At 41.6% G+C, this 21,028-nt stretch overlaps 1 protein-coding gene across 4 annotated transcripts in view; it reads right to left on the minus strand.

The window, feature by feature from the left end:
* The window catches only part of cdh8 (cadherin 8), a 253,702-nt gene that overhangs the window by 178,579 nt on the left and 54,095 nt on the right, over positions 1 to 21,028 (minus strand). For 2 of the 4 annotated variants that reach the window (XM_061765342.1, XM_061765340.1), the window contains exons 1-2: positions 8,758 to 9,076; positions 2,488 to 2,898 (exon numbers count right to left, since the gene is read on the minus strand). In XM_061765342.1, the coding sequence (XP_061621326.1) occupies positions 2,488 to 2,715 (228 nt within the window). In that variant the 5' untranslated portion in view covers positions 2,716 to 2,898; positions 8,758 to 9,076. Of the gene's footprint in view, positions 1 to 2,487; positions 2,899 to 8,757; positions 9,079 to 21,028 lie in introns of those variants that run through there. The other 2 variants (XM_061765343.1, XM_061765341.1) reach the window with 2 other exon arrangements.

The following is a 21,028-nucleotide window of genomic DNA, read 5'->3' on the forward strand; positions in this document are numbered from 1 at the left end:
GAACTCGAATTAGCACACGCTCGTAGCACTAGTCAGTAGGTACTGTATGTGGCGTCTACTCAGAGTGTAGTGTAGTCACCCAGTAAGAGGTGTTTTGTCTGCATGTAGTCAATATGTAAGTGATGTCTAGCAAGTGTGTCGACAGTATGTAGCTTGCATGTAATTATTGTGTAGATGGCGTAGTCAGCATGTAAGTGACCTGAAGTCAGTTGCTGGCCTGTAATCAGTATGCGGTGAGCATGTAGTCAGCCAGCAGGTGGTGTGCAGTCCGTATTTAGGTGGTGTGTCGCAGGCATGAAGGTACTGTGTAATCAGTGTGTTGATGATGTCATTTTACAATGCCTTGGAACTCTTAAAGGCCGTTTAAATCCGATCTGCTCCCTCGTTCTTGTAAAAACGCACAATGACTTCACTTGATGTACATCATAGCAATGGTAAACTAATACAGTCAAGACAGTCTGGCACACTTAAAACCTCCTTGGTTTTCATTTGTTTGTTTGTAAGTTCCATCCTTGTGAGGAGCAGCCATTGTCAAAGCCATCAGAGGCTTCCTAATTGACTGGCCCTAAAAAATTAATGCGGCACTTAACAGCGTTTTTGTGTTTGCGCCGTATTTAAAGGGTAACACAAATACACACACACATAACCACACAGGTGCAAGTCCCGCATGGTGGCCAATGTTTAATTGATGTGACCATATGACAACGCTGTGGAAAAGCAACACAAAACGTAAGCGAGGCCGAAGGGCGAAAGCGCAGGTTGGAACACAATATAATGAAGAAGAAAATGGAAGCCACCAGTTATGATGAACAACACAGGCCAAGTGGAACGCTATGTGCCAGCCGGGCCGACTCCCCCCGCAGGTGAGGCCCAGAAAGAGCTGCGAACAAGCTGCTTTGGCCAGCCTGACACCTCCAGGCGGGCCAGAGAACAGGTGGTCTGATCTGCAGGATTAGCCCGTGGTTCTGCGTGCGCCGTGGTGGAAAACAACGATCACCCTGGAACGCTGACAGAAACGGTGACGTTTTACCCAATATAATATGTCAGGTGAAAATACCTTCTCATCAAATTATACTAAATTACAACAACGTACGGCAAATCACTTTTTGGGAACCTAAAAGAAAAAAATCCTTATCTCCATTTGATTTGCTTTTTGGGTACGTAAAGCAAGATTTGACTCACTTGTCAACCTTAATTATGCTTTACACGCTTTTTAGTAACATAAACCAACATTTTGTTCACATTTTGTTAGCTGCAACGTAACCCACTGTAGCTATTTTTTATTCGCATTTCGGGAGCATAAAGCAAAATTTTATTTACTTTTGGGAACAATAATAAAGTTTTACTCACATTTTGAAACATAAACCAACCTTAGGTACATTTTTCCTCATTTGTGTGGAATGTACAGTAAAACGAGCTTAGGAATGCTTTCCTTGCTAGGTTTCTAGTGACAGAACCCATCATTTTACTCACCTATTGGAAACATAAACCACCAGTTAATGTACGTTGGTAAACCAATTTTTTAAACGCTTATTGGGAACGTAAACTAACCACAGCTACGTTTCACCAACTTGTTGAGAACATTTTTAAAACTCATCTTATACCACATTTTTATTCTTTGGCTTTCAACACAGCAGGAGACAGTTTCAGTGTTTTAATGTTTTTATTGTTTTTAACATTGCTATTTATTTATTGTGTTAATTGTCCTATGTTTAACTGTTTTACACAATGTACAGCTCTTTGTGTGCAGCTGTGGTTGTTTTTAAAATTCTCAGTAAATAAAAGTGGTTTAGTTGAGCTGAGTTATTCATATAAACCAACCATAGCTACATTTGCTTGCTTTTTGGGAACATAAACCAACATTAGCTGTGTTTTATGTGCTTCCCGTTAACATAAACCAGCCGTAGCTCCATTTAGTCACTCGTCGGGAATGTCCGCCTAACTTGGGTAGGCTCTACTTGCTTTTCAGGAATGTGAACTAACCTTAGTTAGATTTTACTCACTCTTTGTGAACGTAAACCAACGTTTTTCACAACATTAGCTATGTTTTATTTGCTTTTCGGGAACATAAACAAACCTTACTTCAGAATTTAAAAGAAATGAATATTTTACTCACTTGTTGGGAAATCTTGGGACAGGGAATGTACACAATCTTTAGCTACATTTTAGTCACCTATTGTGAACATAAACGGACGTGAGCAATGTAAAAGGAACGGGACAGTATAGCTGCTTAGCTTGCTTTACTCACTTGCTGGAAACATAAATAATCCTTAGCAATGTTTTTTGGTAGCCTTGTGTGAAGGACATGATGGAGAGTTTAATCATCACCAAGAAAGAGCTTTCCATATCTTTGCTTCCCCATGACAACCAGAAATTCTCCCTGCGTCCACCGGGAGACGACGGGAGGGAGAGCATTCAAACGTCCGAATTAATGTTCTCGCACGATAAGCGAGCTTAATATAAACGACGACAAAGGCCGCCACTCACCCTGCCAACCAGGATTGGGTCGGGTCCAGAAAATTCCTCCAGCACAAACATTTGGTTCCAAACCCATCCTCTCTTGGCTCGGCTCAGCAGTCGCTGTCCTTCGTCGGGACCGGCTGCAGTATCAGCGGCTCCGAGGGGGATCATTGACATGCAGGGAAGCAAAGTAATCCACACCAGCAGCAAGGACATGCGCACATCCTTCGGCATCTCCTCGAACCTCCTCCACATCCTCGACACTGTTGTTCTTTGTTTGTTTGTTTGTTTGTTTGTTTGTTTGACAACAGAAACTCTCGTCAAGCAGATGGATGGCTCCTCAGACAGTCAACAAAAGGTTACTGGCACGAAAGGTCACTCAGCAGGGCCTTCCATAGCGACGAGGCTTCCAGCGTGGCGTTACTCCGAGGGGGAGACCTAAAGCAGAGAGGGAAAATCTTGTAGGTTAATACCCCTAAAACTGAACCTGTCTTTTTTTCTTTTCTTTCTTTTTTTTTTTTTTTTAACAACATTAAGAAAGCTGTGTGTCGTGTTATAACCAGTGTAAGTAAGGACTGAAAACGTGTTAATGCGTTGTTATTAATACTTGCTCATTGAAAAAAACAGCAATAAAACAAACAACTTTTTATTAGAACAGCTTTTTAAAATAAATAAAATGTAAAATAATTCAAAATAAAATAAAAGATAAATAAAGGATTGAAAAATAGGAAAAAATAGTAGACAATGCCAAAATTCTATATGATAAAAACTAGAAAGGAATTGACAATAAATAATTAATGAGAACAAATTAATACAAAATACATAAATAAAAGCTAAATAAATAAAAACATGAAAATAAATACAAAAGAATGAATTAATACCAACAAATCAAAAATATTATACCAATAAGAAATAGGTACAACAAATAACGAATACAAAATAATAAAAAACATATACAAAAATAAATGAAAACATATTAATACACAATAAAAAAACGATACAAATATTCTTAAAACTAATACAAAATAAATAAAATATTAAATAGAAAAAAGTAAATACAGAGAGATTAATACAAATAAATAAATTCATAATAATGACAACTAAAATAATAAAATATAAACACAAAATAAATAAATAAATAAATACAATTACAGATACAAAATAATAAAACAAGTAAATATAAATCAATCAATACAATAATTAAAATAAATGGCAGTTACTCATCTTTAAGGCCTCGAACTTTAAAATCAGAGGGTAACAGTTCAAGTTCCGTGCCCGACAAAAATAATTAGTAGTTAAAGAAATTACTGACTAATGTCAAAGTTCCCCTGAGCAAGGCACCGAAACTTATCCCCCTCCAACATCTATCTGCCGTCTTTCCCTGCATGCATGCGCGTGCATACGTGCGTGGTCTGCGTCACTGTGTGGTGTGCAACAAAATATACACGGTATACAGCAGAGTAAAGTGAATTTTCCCCTTGAGGCCTCATAAAGAATATGATATATATATATTTTAAACATTAGTTATAAAAGGTAGTACCTCATGCATTTTATACGCTTTGCTGTAATGTTCCCTTTGGCTATAGTTATAAATGCTGAAATGGACACCTATTATTTAAAGACTGAACAGAATAACTAAGCCATCAGTTTAACTGTTGTAGGTCATGTACAAATGTTTAGTTAGCGTTTGTAAAGTGTTAATAACCCATTTATAAAACCTTAACGAACGTGCCAAGTCACGCAAAAGCGCTTTATAATTTTTCATATTGTGTAGTGCAGATTTATAGTTGTATAGTACAACACATTGTTCTTGTGTGCTCAACATTTATTGAAAAAAACATTGAATTCAATTATGAAGGAACATTTAGGAATGACTTAAGCGTTTTTGTGTGACTCACCACTTTTCAATTCAACTACTTTCACTTTTCTTTTGTTAAATACTGGCAAAAAGGGAGCCTGAGTGAGAGTGTAAAACATTATTTTTGTATGAACTACACGCCTACATATACCAGAATGCAAGTTCACGATTTGTCAAGCACCAGGTCACTTGTGCTGTTCAAACCAAATTTCCTCATTCAAAATGATTGAGTAACATTCGTGTGTGGCTCACTATTTGGCAAGTTGGCTACTGACACATTTTAACTTTATGTAAATGGGAGCCTAAAACAGTCGTGAACAATTCAAATCTGTTCACAAGCTATACCACTATACATACCAGTCAAAGCGTTGCAGCAAAAAAGTAAACTCACTATTTGGCAAGCACTTTTGCGATTCTTATCAAATCAACTTGTCCTTGTGTGCGTTAACGTTTGTCCAATAAAGGCATTATATATTTTTGTATTTATCATATTCTTTATAATCCTTCAAGGGGCAATTCAATACGCACCCTGCTCTATATTTGTGTTGCACACCACACACATACAGTCGAACCAAATCACACATGCAGGCGCGCAAGGAGAGATGTGAAAGGGGCACGCAAACAATGCTGCACCTCTTGAGCTGGGGTAATGGGGATGATGTCTTGCTCAAGGGCACCTCGACAGTAGCCAGGGAGCAGACTAGCATCTCTCGAACAACTATTTGCCATTTTTACATTGCGTCCGCAGCGGCACTTGAACTATGCCTTCTAGTTCCAAAGCCAAAGTCCTTACAGATGAGCTACTGCCACCCCATGACGATTGATGAATGACTTTTCAACATTTTTTTAGAGTGGGCTCACTATTAGGCAAGTTGGCTACTGCCACTTCTACTCTTATATACTGTAAAATGAGCCGTAGTGAAAATAAAAAAACAGCTAAAGTCTATTACATTATTTATTCATGAGCAACATCGTGATGTAGACGAGGCAAAGCATTGTAGTTAGAGGCAAGCTCATTATTTGGCAAGCACCAAGTCCCTTTTCCTGGTCTTAGGAAATTAATTTCACCTTGTGTGCTTAGCATTTGTGGAGTAAAGTTGATTTATATAATTATAGTGCATTTATAAATGAATTTTCAAGCAAGCAATTTGGGAGTAGGCTTACTATTTGGCTAATGTCTTACGTAACCCTTTTCTTGTTAAGGAAGCCTAAGTGAGAGTCTAAAACAACTATAACATGATTTATTCATGAGCTACACCGCTATGCGTAGCAGGCAAAAAAAGCTGTGCAGCTAAACGCAAGCTCACTATTTGGCGGCAAGAGCCTTTTTATCAAATAAGCTCTCGCAGGTTTATTAGCGGCTTTTTTTTTTTTTTTTTTTTTTTACACGGCGTTAAACTAATTAACGACCAATTTACAAAGCCTTCACGAGGGGCTGCTCTTATTGTAAAGAGGCAGCCGTAATACACTGGCGACCGGAACACGCTTTTTATACACAGCCTCTTAAAATATTGCATCTTTTTACATCGGCATCACTCTGATCTTTTAATAACAGAGTGGATTTAATCAGTAGCATCTCTCAAATGGCATTTTCATTCTTCGGCTCCTCTAACTTGACACACGGAAAAAGAAGAACCACGGGGCCACTGTTAGATCTCCTAACTCTCATACCACGACTACACGACCACGCACACACACACACACACACACACACAGTGCATGTCACTGTGTTGGAGAGTAATACACCTCTCTGCGGTGAGGCACTTCCAAAGACAATAAGTGGCAGCCTACTGCACCTCCAGCCAACTGCAATATCGTAAAGTGTGGAGTGAGCCGTGCTGCTACTGCCTGGAGATGGATGGGGCTCAAGATAGGGGGTTAGGGAAGAGATGCTGGTGCTGCATGCAGGAAAATCGGGAGTGGGATACTGGGAAAAGATGTGGAGGCAGTTTCCAGATTCAAGGAAAACATACTGGCGCTGGAGGCAGAATACGGAATGCAGGATAGTGGGAAAATATCATGGCCCTGGATGCAAATATAGGGGTGCAGGATAGTGAGAAATAATACTGGTACTGGATGCTGAACACAGGGATACAAGAGACGAGGAAATGATACTGGTGCTGGAGGTAAAATACAGTATGAAGAGTATTAGGAAAATATACATATACTTGACACGGATAAAGGGGTGTAGCATACCCGGAAAATACTGGTATCGTAGGCAGAATTCAGGATGTAAGAGAAAGAAGTTATAGTACTGAAAGAAGAATACGGAGTACAGAACACTGTACTGATACTGGTGCTGGATGCAGATAAAGGTATGCAGGAGACTGTGAAAATTGTTGAGCGACACTACATGGCTATGGGGCAGTGGAATGGTTTAAGGTTTTCTTGAAATGGGTTAAGGATTTGGGGTGAGATATTGATGCTGGATGTGAGAAATAAATTGCAGGGTACTGGGAAAAGAAAACATACTCCGGCTGGTCAAGGGTGATTATGTGCTAGATGCAAGAATTGCGGGACGCAGTATACTGGGAAAATATGGATGCAGAAGACAACTTGCTTTCTGGATACTGGGAATGGTTAAGGTTTTCTGGGAACTGATGCATGATTTTGGGAATAGGCACATGATTTATTGGCGGGGCAGCACACTGGGAATGGATGTGAATATAAGAAATAGAGCAAGATGCGGAGGAGTAGTGCAGTATGCAGGGAAAGTGAAAATAATGGTAATAGATGGATGCGGGGTGACTGGGGAGATACAAGGATTTTAGGAATGTTGCGGAACAGGTTAAAAATTACAAGGGAGTGATGCAGGATATTATGGACAGAAAGACACTGGCAATTGTTAAGGGATAGGGCAAGAGTTTTGGAATGGTCTCAAGTTGATGGAAAAGGGTGAAACGGGGAATGCTATATGACTGATACTGGAGATGGGTGAAAAATCTTGCGTGAGGGTACTGGAAGACACTGCCAGTAGAAGCGGGACACTAGGAATCTTGCAGGATTATGGGATTGTTTACAAATTGTTGGAAAAGGTTGGAATAAATACTGAGGATGGGTGAAAATGGGACCAATGTGTCGCCGAGATGGGGTCAAGGAATGAATTCAGGACAGTGAAATGCTTCAGGGATAGGGAAAGATTTTGGATATGGGAATATTTCACCTGGAATAGGCTGCAGCGATGTGGAGACTATGGACAGTGAATACTGGGAGTGGAAATGGGGAACTGGAAATACTGTAGTTTAAGGATCGGGAAGGATTTTGGAAACTGTAATAAGTCACCTGGAATAGTTTGAAATATACGGAATCCTGGATACTGAGGTTGGGTAAAACAAAAATCTAAGGACACACTGAGAGCGAAAGTAGCGCACTAGAAATGGGGTATGTTATGGGAAGAATTTTGTACATGTGCATAAGTCACTTGGGATAATGTAAAATATACGAATGGATGGGTGGCAACAAAAAAATGAGTGACATGAAATATCTACTGCAAATGGTTTGGGCACTGGGACAAATTTGGAAATGGGTATAATTCACCAATTTTTAAAAAGGTGAAAGATATAAGCTACGAGATATTTAATATTGTGGAATGGGTGAAAAATACTAGCGACTGATACGGGTTACAATAGACAAAAAACACGGAGTAGATGTGGGACACCAGGGACGGATGATGGATGCAAGGATAAGGAATGGGCAAATTTCCGCCAGAAAAAGATGAAATATACAGTATGCTGGATATCGTATACGAGGGAATGAGTGAAAAGTACTAGGGAGTGATGGGGTATACTGTGGATGGAAGACACTACGGACTCTAGGAACAGATGGGAATTGGCACAGGTTGCTGGAAATGGGGTTGTCGGGGGGCTTCATGATGCTGGATGTAGGAGACCGGGAACGGGTGAAGAATCCCGGTAAATGGTATCACATCAAGGACAGGAAGACTCCGGACACAGAGAGTCGATGCGGGACATTGGGAATGGGTGAAAAATCTCCTGCTGGATACTTGAATGCAAGAAGGTAGGAATGGATCTGGAAGACTAAAGAAGTATCAAATACAAATAGACTAAAGCGAAATTGTGCATTTCCTCATATTTGGATTCAGTGAGTGAGCGGATCACTTTCAGCACCACGGACACCGGACAGCTCCCCCGCCGAGCCAGGCAGCTGTCCAAGGTGCCCGACGCACTAACGCTCGCTTGACTTTTGAGTGTTTTTAGCTTTCGGCGGGGAAAAGCCTGGCAGCAGATCGCTTCAGTCTAAAGTTGGGGCGCGGAATTCACGCGAAAAAAAGGCAGCGCGGCGTTCGGCGAACACACGGACTGCCTGACGTGAAGTTTGAGGTTCGTTGCGGGGCGAGCAGCAGGTGCGCTCGGCGCGCGCAAAACCAGGAGATCGCTCAAGTTGCGGCTGCCTAAATCACAACGACGGCTTTTACTTACTAGTGACACTTGCATTTTTCTTCTCTGCTGCTTCATTTTCAACGCGGTCCTTAAAAAAAAGAAAGAAAAAAAACAAATGCAACTCCAGTGTTCACGAGATGGCGGGGAAATGAACAATTTGCCGCCCAGACTTTTTCATTAAAAAAAATGGAGAAATCCTTTGCGCGGCTCGTCAAGCTCCGAGTTGAGAGCTCCGACAGCTCACTGGCCGGATGGAGGAGTGAAGAAGAGGAGTGAGGAAGAGTAGATTGAAGAGAGAGAGAGAGAGAGAGACCCGTGAGAGCGAGAGCGAGAGAGACACCCCCTCGCCTCTCCCCTCCTCTCCCTCCTTCTCTCCCTTGCGCTGCTCATTGGGTCAACAGGCGCGCAAATGAACGCGCAAAGGTGGCGGTGGTCAAAACTGAGCGCAAAACGTAGCATTGCACTTGAATGATTGTCCTTATTTATAGTGAACAGGCTAGTTTTTTTTTTTTTTTTTTTTTTTGGGGGGGGGGGGGGCGAGTTCATTACTGGCGCGCAAACACGAGCCGGCTGTCATTTGATAGCGTGAGAGGAGACACACATGCGCACACTAAAATGACCACTGGACTGCAGTCTATGGGGATACCTGAAATAAATTAAGTGTAGTATAAGTATATAAGTGTATATGGTACATGAAAAGCACTTTATTATTATTATTATTATTCGGATGATGAAGATGATAATTATTATTATTATTACTACTACTACTATTATGATGATGATTATTATTATTACTACTACTACTACTACTATTATGATGATGATGATTATTATTATTACTACTACTACTATTACTATTATGATAGTGATGATGATGATTTATTATTATTATTATTATATTCTTTCAGTGCAATTATATGCTTTAACTGAAAGAATGTTTTGAGAAGTCTACATATTTTTTATTAAATGTTTATTATTAATCATATTATTATTATTATTTTAGTGGTAGACTGAAAAAAAGTACTATATTATGTATGTATGTATGTTTAACGCATTTTAATCATGTGCAACTGATGTACATCATTATTATTCTTTTCATGTATTTAAAATTTTGTACATTATGTTTCAACTCACCTTTGAGAATCCCACAAAAAATATTGGGAAAAAAATTATTTAGATTAAAATTTACAAATTATATTATGTATTTAATTTCTGCTTTCATTTGTAAATTAAATGTATGCTCTCAATTAGTGTCATTATTATTGTTATTGTTATCATATTGTTCTTGTTATCATTACCTTGTTTTGATGAATAAATAAAGTAAATTAAAAAATAAAGTAAATAATGACTACAAACATTATTATCTTTGCTCAATATCAAGCGAAGTATTTTAAGCCATTCAAAAAGTGGTCTTAGTAAATGTGCGTGCGTGTGTGAGAGAGAGAGCAAGAGAGAGAGAGAGAGAGAGAGAGAGATAGAGAGAGAGAGAGAGAGTTTTTGTGCGTGTGCTTGCGTGCGTGCGTGCGCGGGGGCGTGCGTGTACCAGAAAGAGAGCGAGAGACCGTGAGAGCGCTGTTGTGGGCGCCCTCTAGCGTTCACTGGCGACGAGACAGCAGCGTGAGAGTTTGGCGGTTGTTTAGAGGTGGTGAAGAAAGGGGACTTGGCAGTCTTTGTTGGTGTCGTATTCTTCCCGTGGCTTACCTCAGCTCACAGAACATGAAAATAAAAACGAGGTATCTCACCTCCCGCTGCCTGCTACTATAATACAATATCAATTTTGGCCTTTACTTTGTATTATTTGGGCAGCTGGAGTCCAACATGGGAATTACTGTACAGTGACAGGAATACTATTGATTGTAGAGGGATGCCATCAAATCAAATGTCATAAGCCAAGGTCAAGGGCAAATGTGTTTTTTAAACACTATTAATTGGCATGCAAGGATAAAATGAAGTTAACCACTGACAATATTAACACATAAACTGTAGGAAATGTCTTACGTTTTATGAAAAAGGCATGATTTATTTCACAGATTGTCAAACAAGCATAAAATAATTTAAACAACAATTTTGACAAACAAAAATAGAGAAACAGTCCTAAGTATAAAATCAAGTATTGACAACTATGTAACATGATTGACATTATTAATTGTCATAGGAGTGTAAGTTCTCCACTTTCAATATTAATGCATAAAACAGTAAAACATCGGGGCCCTGTTTTCATGAATGTCGTAAATCCAGCACAGCGAGCGGCGCAACTGTGCGCCAGGGGCGGGTTAGACCAGTGCTGGTAATTTTGTAGAACAGCACAGCCCAGCGGATCCGAGAGTGGATGGGCTGCGCCACTGTAGGAGTGCTTACAGTAGACTTCATTCACTGCCAATCAAAGCAACCCCTCTCATTACCTTTAACCGCTGGCAATTTAAATGTGTCCGCGGATCTCAGAATCTGTCTGCCTGTGCCCCAAACAAATTGACCCAAATCGCATTAGCCCAGCGGTCTAGCCTGCACCAGCAGTTAGGCGTGGTCTGAGCAGGTGTAACTTTAGACTGAGTTTCTGCCACCAAATTGTAACTGCACCTGCCGGATGTCAAAGGATATACACTCGCTGCGCCGGTACGCCCAGCGTTGGCGCAGACCGGTCTGCCAAATTGGCAAACGCGCAGCAAGCGAGCCTTGGATTTGCACAAAAATGAGATACACGCTGCTGATGCGACGTCTACGAAATCGATGATGAATGGGATTTGCATTTCTTCTCTCTCTTTTTTTTACATTATTACTGTAAATGTCATACAAGTGTAAAAAGAAGTTTATTACTGACAATATTAAGACATAAAAAAACAGAAATGCAGTTACAGGCTGAGTATGTACAGTAAAGCGTTTTTTTTGGTGTGAATAGTTTTCTGGTGAGTGTTATAGTATTTTTGGGGGGAGCAGGAGAGGTTTTTTTTAGCACATGTAAGAGTTTTTAGTGTATGTGAAAGGTTTATCAGTGCCTTTGAGAGTTTTTTTTTTTTTATTAGTGAAGGTGAGAGTATTTGGTTGCATCCAAATTTTTTTGGGTGTGATAAGTTTTTTTGGTGAATGTGAAAGTTTTTTAGTGTGCTTGAGGGATTTTTTTTCGTGTGTGTGTGCCCGAGATTGTGTGTGTGTGTGTGTGCGCGCCTGTGTGAGTTTTTTGGGTGTGTTATATAAGTTTTGTTTTTGGTGTATATGAGAGGTACCGTATTTTGCCGCACTATAAGGCCCACTTAAACGCCTTTAATTTTCTCAAAGATTTGACGGTGCGCCTTTTAACCCTGTGCACCTTACGTGTGCACTGAGTTCCAAAATCTGTAAAAATGTTGTTGTGCAATTTTGGTAAGCGCTCCGCTTGATTGACTGTGGGACCATTTCCCGCCGACATAGGGACGTAATACGTACACTATATATTCTGGCAGCGATAAACCAATTATAGAACATTACGTAAAGCTACGTACGCTTACCTCTGCCACGCCTCCGGTAGGTATGACATGCATCCGAGGCACAATTCAAACTACAGGCTATCAGTTACGCGGTTGTAAATGGGAATAGAGCAGCCGCGAGAGAATTCAAAATCAATGAATCTATGGTTCGGAAGTGGGGGAAGCAGGAGAATGAACCAAGTTAAGAAGACAAAAGTTTCTGCGGAAACAAGGCGAGGTGGCCAGAGTTGGAAGACCAACTTGAACAATGGATCCTTGACCAAAGAACAACCGGGAGAAGCGTCTCTACAGTCACCATTCGACTGAAGGCAATAACGATAGCACAAGACATGAAGATCAAACACTTTCAAGGAGGTCCGTCTTGGTGCTTTCGTTTTATGAAAAGGCGCCATCTTGCCATCCCTGCAAAGACTACTGCCAGCGGATTACAAAGAAAAGCTGACCATCTTCCGCACCTACTGCTGCAACAAGATTACCGACAGAAAGATCCAGCCCAACCACATCACCAACACAGACGAATTCTCTCTCTCTCACTTTTGACATCCCCGTGAACTATACTGTGGAGGAAAAGGGGACCAGCACGGTATCCATATGGCATGAGAAGTCGGCTTTCACTGTTGTTCTTGGTTGCCACGGTAATGGACAGAAACTACCACCTATGGTAATTTTTAAGAGGAAGACGCTGCCAAAAGAGAGGTTTCCAGCCGGAGTCATCGTTAAGGCCAATCAAAAGGGCTGGATGGACGAGGAGAAAATGTGAGAGTAGCTGAGAGAGGTGTATGTAGAGACCGGATGTTTTTTTTCCACACATCACAGTCTCTGTTGATCTGCGACTCCGTGCGCGCCCATATCACCGCTACTGTGAAAAACCAAGTGAAGCAAATGAATTCGGAGCTAGCCATCATTCCGGGAGGATTAACAAAAGAACTCCAACCATTGGACATTGGTGTAAACAGGGCATTCAAAGTGAAGTTGCGAGTGGCATGGGAGCGATGGATGAGAGATGGCGAACACACCTTTACTACGACTGGGAGGCAAGTTACGCCACCATATGTGAATGGATTATGGATGCCTGGGCTAAGGTATCTGCTTTGACTGTTGTCCGAGCTTTCGCGAAAACCGGCATCATTGCTGAACAGCCACTCGGCAACGAGACTGACTCCGACAATGACGAGAGGGAACCCGGCATGTTTGATGGCAAAATTACCCAGCAGTTCAATTCAGATAGAGAAGATGAGGACTTTGATGGATTTGTGACAAAAGATTGATAAAAAAATAATGTGAGTGTATTTTTAAATACGTAGGAGAATAAAGTTAAACCAAACTCACTGTTTGCTTCCGTTACCTGGTTTTAGCATGCACCGAATAATTCGGTGCGCCTTATGTATGGCTTAAGTACAGAAATAGACCCCGTAATTGAGACTGCGCCTTACAATCCGGTGCGCCTTATGGTGCGGAAAATACGGTGAATGTTATTTTTGGCCTATATAGCACCTCATAATGAATTACCTGGTCTATTGTTTCTGTGCAAGATCCCAAATGATTTTTCAAAATTGTCCTAGTCAATGTGAAAGAGTCCAAATTCTCATTTTTCCACACAGCTTTTTTTTTTGTTTTAAAACCACAAGCAGTTGCTTCAATGCACTCAAATGTCACTTTCCCCATGCATCATTCTCATGAGGTGACATTTTTAATGCTTTTTGTATTAACATTGTATTATTTCAGAAGATGGTTAAAAAGACGTCTATTGACGTTATCGGAGACCAACTCATCATTCCAAATCACCTTTCTCGGAAGCAGATGTGGTGCAAATGAGAAGGTCAGTGCATTAAACGGGAGAGTAATTTAGCCACCGTGAGCTCCCCCACCATACACACCCCCTCCCCACCCTGATAATCAGACAGCATTAAAGTTAGCGGCAAGGAGACGGTCTTGAGGAGCGAAGGAATCGATCATCGGTTACGGCGTGTTGTCAGCGGTATAAATCACGTTGCTGTCATCTGGCAGAACACCAGCAAAAGTCGAATTGGAGGAGATTTTAGTTTGAGTTTATCGTGCGCTAATTAATGACTGAAGAACAAGCCTGTACAAATATTTTCATTTAGCCAAAAAAAGCATTAGTCACGCTAATGGGTTTGACTCATATTCAATGAGCTGAAATACAAACGGTCAAAACTGTGACATGAGCTTCTCATTTAAGTTGTGAGGGACCCTTGCAGAAAATTGTAAAAGTTGCTTTTTGCCGCATACTTGGAATGGGCAAACAGAAGCACAGATTGTTGGACAAATGTAAATATTCTAATTGAAATCTTAAAGAATTGTATTCGTATGTAGTCAAGATTTTTGCTCAAAGCTCGATTTTGAAAACAAAAGCTGCCCACTGTACATGCAGCAAATTTGCAATTATCTTAGATTCTCCTTTACAATGCAGCCAGGTCAGGATTGTAGAGGAGACTCTATTCTCAATTGCTTACCTTAATAAAATAAAAAAATAAAAAATACATATATAGTCCATAAAATTCTGCTGCATGCTTTGAATCGGTGGATCTCCTGGACAAATTTCAAATTTCAAATTAACATGAAGGATGCTTGATATTGTTTTTAGGATGAATGTAGTATAAAAAAAGAAATTTTCAGTGGGATATTGTCGTATAAATATATTGGCTTTTGTGTAGCAGTAGCAGTGAAAATGCACAAAAATGTTCAAAATGTTCAAAAATGTTCAAAAAATATTGTCAAATCCCTATTGATTTTTCAAAATGGTGATCACTTTGAGCGGCACGGTGAAAGACTGGTTAGAGCGTCTGCCTCACAGTTCTGAGGGCTGGGGTTCAATTCCCGGCCCCGCCTGTGTGGAGTTTGCATGTTCTCCCCGTGCCTGGGTGGGTTTTCTCCGGGCACTTCGGTTTCCTCCCACATGCCAAAAACATGCATGGTAGGTTCATTGACGACTCTAAATTTCCCATAGGTGTGAATGTGAGTGAGAATGGTTGTTTGTTTCTATGTTTCTATGATTGGCTGGCGACCAGTTCAGGGTGTACCCTCCTGCCCGATGATAGCTGGGATAGGCTCCAGCACTCCCACGACCCTTGTGAGGATAAGCGGCTCAGAAAATGGATGGATGGGTGATCACGTTGTTTGATAGCTGTATTTAACATTCACTTCAAGTGTGAGATGTTGCTGCATGCTTTGAATGGGTGAAAACTAGCACCATCAAGGGAGCAAATAAGAAAAACAATAATTCAATGGGGCACGGTGGCCGACTGGTTAGAGCGTCAGCCTCACAGTTCTGAGGACCTGGGTTCAATCCTCGGCCCCGCCTGTGTGGAGTTTGCATGTTCTCCCCGTGCCTGCATGGGTTTTCTCCGGGCACTCCGGTTTCCTCCCACATCCCAAAAACATGCATTAATTGGAGACTCTAAATTGCCCGTAGGTGTGAATGTGAGTGCGGATGGTTGTTTGTTTGTATGTGCCCTGCGATTGGCTGGCAACCAGTTCAGGGTGTACCCCGCCTCCTGCCCGATGACAGCTGGGATAGGCTCCAGCACGCCCGCGACCCTAGTGAGGAGAAGCGGCTCAGAAAATGGATGGATGGATGAATAATTCAATGGGATATGTTTGTCCTTTGTTACAAATTTGTCATTATTTTTTGTAGCCTTACACGTAAAATAAAATATTAAAAATGCTAAGGATTATGCTCCAAGCTCTCTTGATTTTGGAAAATTATCATCTTTGCATGTGAATTGTTGTATTCAACTTTTACTTTCGTTACACACTCTTTGGATAGGGAAACATTGCACCATCTCATGGATAAATATACAAATGTAAAACTAGTAGGCCAAAGGGAAATGTTAACATCAAGAATTTCATTAGTTTATGTCACGATAGATGTGGGATCAAAAACTGCATTAATAGAGTCAGAGCAAGAGGCAATTTATTGCTAACAAAATTAAGGAACAACAAAACATGGAGTTTTACATGCTTGTATCAATCCAACTGGGACAGAGGATAACAAGCTTTCGCTTGAATTCCATGTTTGGACATAATTGTTATTTTGTAAAAAGCTCACAGGAACAAGTGTCGTTACATGTCGCTGTCGCAATTTTTCCGAATTTCGTTCCTCTGATGCGTCTCCCATAGGATTGCTGGTCGCCTCCAAAGATTCGGGGAGGAGGGGGGGTAGGCGGGGTTGTGTGACTTCAAATAGCGCATGCACACACATACACACATGCTAGTTATTAATTAGAAAGCGAGAATCCCAGTGAGGTTTGGTCTTGGTGTGAGAAAAGAAAGAATGCGGCAGTCCCGCGGCTGCCAGAGCTGTGAGCCATTTCAAGTCCGTCTTCAAATGCGCCCTCCCGTTGCCAAGTATCCACATGAGATGTTGGGATGGATCCATCCAAAACATCTTCACTTCACGCATGTTTACAGTGACACACTTTCACCAAACTGCGCTTTAAAGAACTATATGGAGAAGTTGTCGCTCGAAACACAATTGTTAACATCAGTGTTGATGTAGACTGGCTTGTCATGGGGAAAATAGCATCGGAATCATCTGCTGTCGTTGTCATAGGGTTGATGGACTAGCCAGAACACTTCTTTTCCAAATAATAGGCAACAATTGTATACTCTTAGACATTCCTGTAAACACTATTTATTTACCACATACCATATAGTAAAATATTTTAAAGTGATTATACAACTACAGTTTCCACTACAACATGGGATTTTGGTTGACGTCACACAGTTACTGTATTTTGTAGCGGAAGCTGCAGTGCTGCATGCATTGTGCCATGAAATGTTGAACTGTTGCCGTAAAAAAGACGTTAATCCTTAATGTTGATGAATGCCATGGATCCATTTTATGTACTGCTTATCCCCACTAGGGTCGCTGGAGCCTATCCCAGCTATCTCGGGTAAGAGGTGGGGTACACATTGAACTGGTCGCCAGCCAATCGCATATATGAACAACCATTCACACTCACATTCACACCTACGGACAATTAAGAGTCTTCAATCAACCTACCACGCATGTTTTTGGGATGTGGGAGGAAATAAGAGTACCCGGAGAAAACCCACACAGGCACGGAGAGAACATCCAAAGTCCACACAGGCGGGGCCGGGATTTGAACCCTGGTCCTCAGCACTGTGAGGCAGATGTGCTAGGCAGATGTGCTAACCAGTTGTCCACCGTGCCGCTGTTGATGAATGATAAGGATTAAAGTAACATGAATAATGTGTTTATGCTACCCGTAGTTTGTTGAATGTGTCTTATTTAACTTTCGAATTACATTTATGTTGTACTTTGTTTTCGTGAAACCCTGACTGTGGGTTGCGTGCAATAGCGCGATAGAGTGACATCCCGGTCAGTTCAGCTGTATGCTAAGTGAAGCTAAACTCAGCCTTATCTGGTAATTTATCACCTGTGTTAGATACAAGCATTTACTTGTAATTGCTCAATTTGGAATACTTCTGCAAGTCAAAAGAGCTCTCGTTTTCCTTGTGTGACTCGTCAGCACCACAATGAATAAAAACATTGATTAAAAAATATATAGTAACTCTCTGTTACTAGTGTGTGATGACAACCAAAATCCAGTGATGCAGTGGAAACTATATTTAATTAAAGTATAATCCCTTTACAGTATTTTACCGCATTCTTCTTTTCCTTTTGGCTTTTCCCGTTAGGGGTCCCCACAGCGTGTCATCCCTTTCCATGTAAGCCTATGTCCTTCATCCTCCTCTTGAACACCAACTGCCCTCATTTCTTCCCTCACAACATCTATCAGCCTTCTCTTTTGGTCTTCCTCTAGGAGCTTCCTCCTGGCAGCTCCATCCTCATCACCCTTCTACAAATATACTCACTATTTCTCCTCTGGACGTGTCCAAACCATCGAAGCCTGCTCTCTCTAACTTTGTCTCCAAAACATCTAACCTTGGCTGTCCCTCTGATGAGCTCATTTCTAATTTTATCCAACCTGGTCACTCCTAGAGCGAACCTCAACATCTTCATTTCCGCCACCTCCAGCTCTGCTTCCTGTGGTCTCTTCAGTGCCACTGTCTCTAATCTGGACATCATGGCTGGCCTCACCACTGTCTTATAAACTTTGCCCTTCATCCGAGCAGAGACTCTTCTGTCACATAACACACCTGACACCTTCCTCCACCCGTTCCTGCTGGGACTTTTTTCTTCACTTCCTTACCACACTCAACCATTGCTCTAGACTGTTGACCCCAAGTATTTAAAGTCCTTTACCTGCGCGATCTCTTCTTGCTGCAGCCTCACGCTTTCCCCTCCACCCCTCTCATTCATGCACATATATTCTGTTTCACTTTGGCTAATCTTCATTCCTCTTCTTTCCAGTGCATGCCTCCAGCTTTCTATCTGTTTCTCCATCTGCTCGCTGCTTTCACTGCAGATCATTTCATCTGCGAACATCATGGTCCACGGGGATTCCAGTCTAACCTCATTCGTCAGCCAAGCCATCACCACTGCAAACAGGAAGAGGCTCAGGGCTGATCCCTGATGCAGTCCCACCTCCACCTTAAATTCCACACCTACCACACGTTACCACTGTTCTGCTGCCCACATACATGTACTGTATTATTCTAACATACTTCTCTGCCACTCCAGACGTCTGCATGAAGTACCAGAGTTCCTCTCTGGGTACTGGTCTGGTCATCAGCTTTCTGTAGAACGACAATGACACAATGTAGCTCCTTCTGGCCTTCTCTGTACTTTTCCATCTACACCATCAAGGTAAATAATGCATCTGTGGTACTCTTTCTAAGCATGAAACCATACTGTTGCTCGCAAATACTCACTTCTCTCCTGAGTCTAGCCTCCACTACTCTTTCCCATAACCTCATTGTGTGGCTCATCAACTTTCTTCCTCTATAGTTCCACAGCTAGGCACATCACCCTTGTTCTTAGAATTTGGCACCAAACACACTTTTCCTCACCCACTAGAATTCTGTTGAACAAGCTGGTCAAAAACTCCACAGCCACCTCTCCTAGATGCTTCCGTACCTCCACAGATATGTCATCAGGACCAACTGCCATTCTATTTTCATCCTCTTTAATGCCTTTCTAACTTCCCCCTTACTAATCATTGCTACTTCCTGGTCCACCACACTTGCCTCTTCTACTCTTCTTTCTCTATGATTTTCCTCATTCATCAACTCCTCAAAGTATTCTTTCCATCTATCCAGCACTCTGCTGGCACCAGTCAACATATTTCCATCTCTATCCTTAATCACCCTAACCTGTTGCACATCCTTCCCGTCTCTGTCCCTCTGTCTGGCCAAAGTGTATAATCATTTTCTCCTTCTTTTGTGTCCAATCTGGCATACATGTTATCATATGCCTCTTGTTTGGGCTTTGCCACCTCTACCTTCGTCCTACGTCACATCTCCATGTATTCCTTTCTCATCAGTCCTCTCAGTGTCCCACTTCTTCTTAGCTAACCTCTTTTCCTTATATGAGTTCATTTACTTTGAGGTTGCACCACCAAGTCTCATTCTCCCTTTTCCTACCAAGTACTCTCCTGCCTGTCTCTCTGTTCACCTTGGCTGTAGTGGTCCAGTCTTCTGGAAGCTCCTCCTGTCCACCTCTTCTCGAGAAGCCGCACAACACTCTTCCTTTCTCAGCTTCCACCACATGGTTCTCTGCTCTGCCTCTGTCTTCTTAATCTTCTTCTATGCTGTCTAGCCACACTCTCCCCTACCGCTACCTTACATTCAGTAACCTCCTCCAGATTACATCATCTGCACAAAATGTAATCCACCCTAGGTTCCGGCCTCTTCTGAAAGAAAGTGTTCACTACAGCCATTTCCATCCTTTTTGTAAAGTCTACCACCATCTGTCCCTTCAGGGTCCTTTCCTGGATGCTGAAATTACCCATCACTTCTTCATCACCCCTGTTTCCTTCACCAACATGTCCATTACAATCTGCACCATCATGACTCGCTCTCTGTCTGGGATGCTCAGAACTGCTTCGTCTAGCTCCTTCCAAAATTTATGTTTCACCTCTGGGTCACATCGTACCTGTGGGGCATAGCCGCTAATCACATTATACATAACACCCTCCATTACAAGTTTTAGCCTCATCACTCTATCTGATACTCTTTACAACTCCAAGACATTCTTAGCTAACGCTTCCTTTAAAATAACCCCAACTCCATTTCTCTTTCCATCTTCACCATGGTAAAATAATTTGAACCCTGCCCCTAAGCTTCTAGCCTTACTGCTTTTCCACCTGCTCTCCTGGACACACAATATATCAACCTTTCTCCGAAGCATCATGTCAACCAACTCGAGCTTTTCCTGTCATAGTCCCAACATTCAAAGTCCCCACATTCAGTTCTAGGCTCTGTGCTTTCATTTTCTCTTTCTGCCGATGAACCCACTTTCCACCTCTCCTTTGTCTCTGACCCACAGTAGCTGAATTTCCATCGGCGCCCTGTACGTTGACGGCGCCGGTGGCAGATGTTATCAACCCGATCCACGCCCAATCCGGTATGGAATTCTTAGGATGAACGCTTATATTGGTTTGGCAAAGTTTTAAGCCAGATGCCCTTCCTGACGCAACCCTCTGCATTTATCCGGGCTTGGGAACGGCCTATCATTTACACTGGCTTGTGCCCCCCATAGGGTTGCATTAGTATTTTACTGCATGGTACATGGCAAGTAACTATAGAATTTACAGCAATGTCTAAGTGTACTGTATTATATCTTCCCAGCATGCATTGTATTATGGCTCCACAGTCTTTAAACATTACGTTGTAAATAACAAGACGCACATGTAAGAAGAGACACGTGCAAGAAAATATGATAATACAAGAAGGAGAAT

Source organism: Phyllopteryx taeniolatus, chromosome 2, assembly GCF_024500385.1.
Source record: "Phyllopteryx taeniolatus isolate TA_2022b chromosome 2, UOR_Ptae_1.2, whole genome shotgun sequence".
Classification (NCBI taxonomy): domain Eukaryota; kingdom Metazoa; phylum Chordata; class Actinopteri; order Syngnathiformes; family Syngnathidae; genus Phyllopteryx; species Phyllopteryx taeniolatus.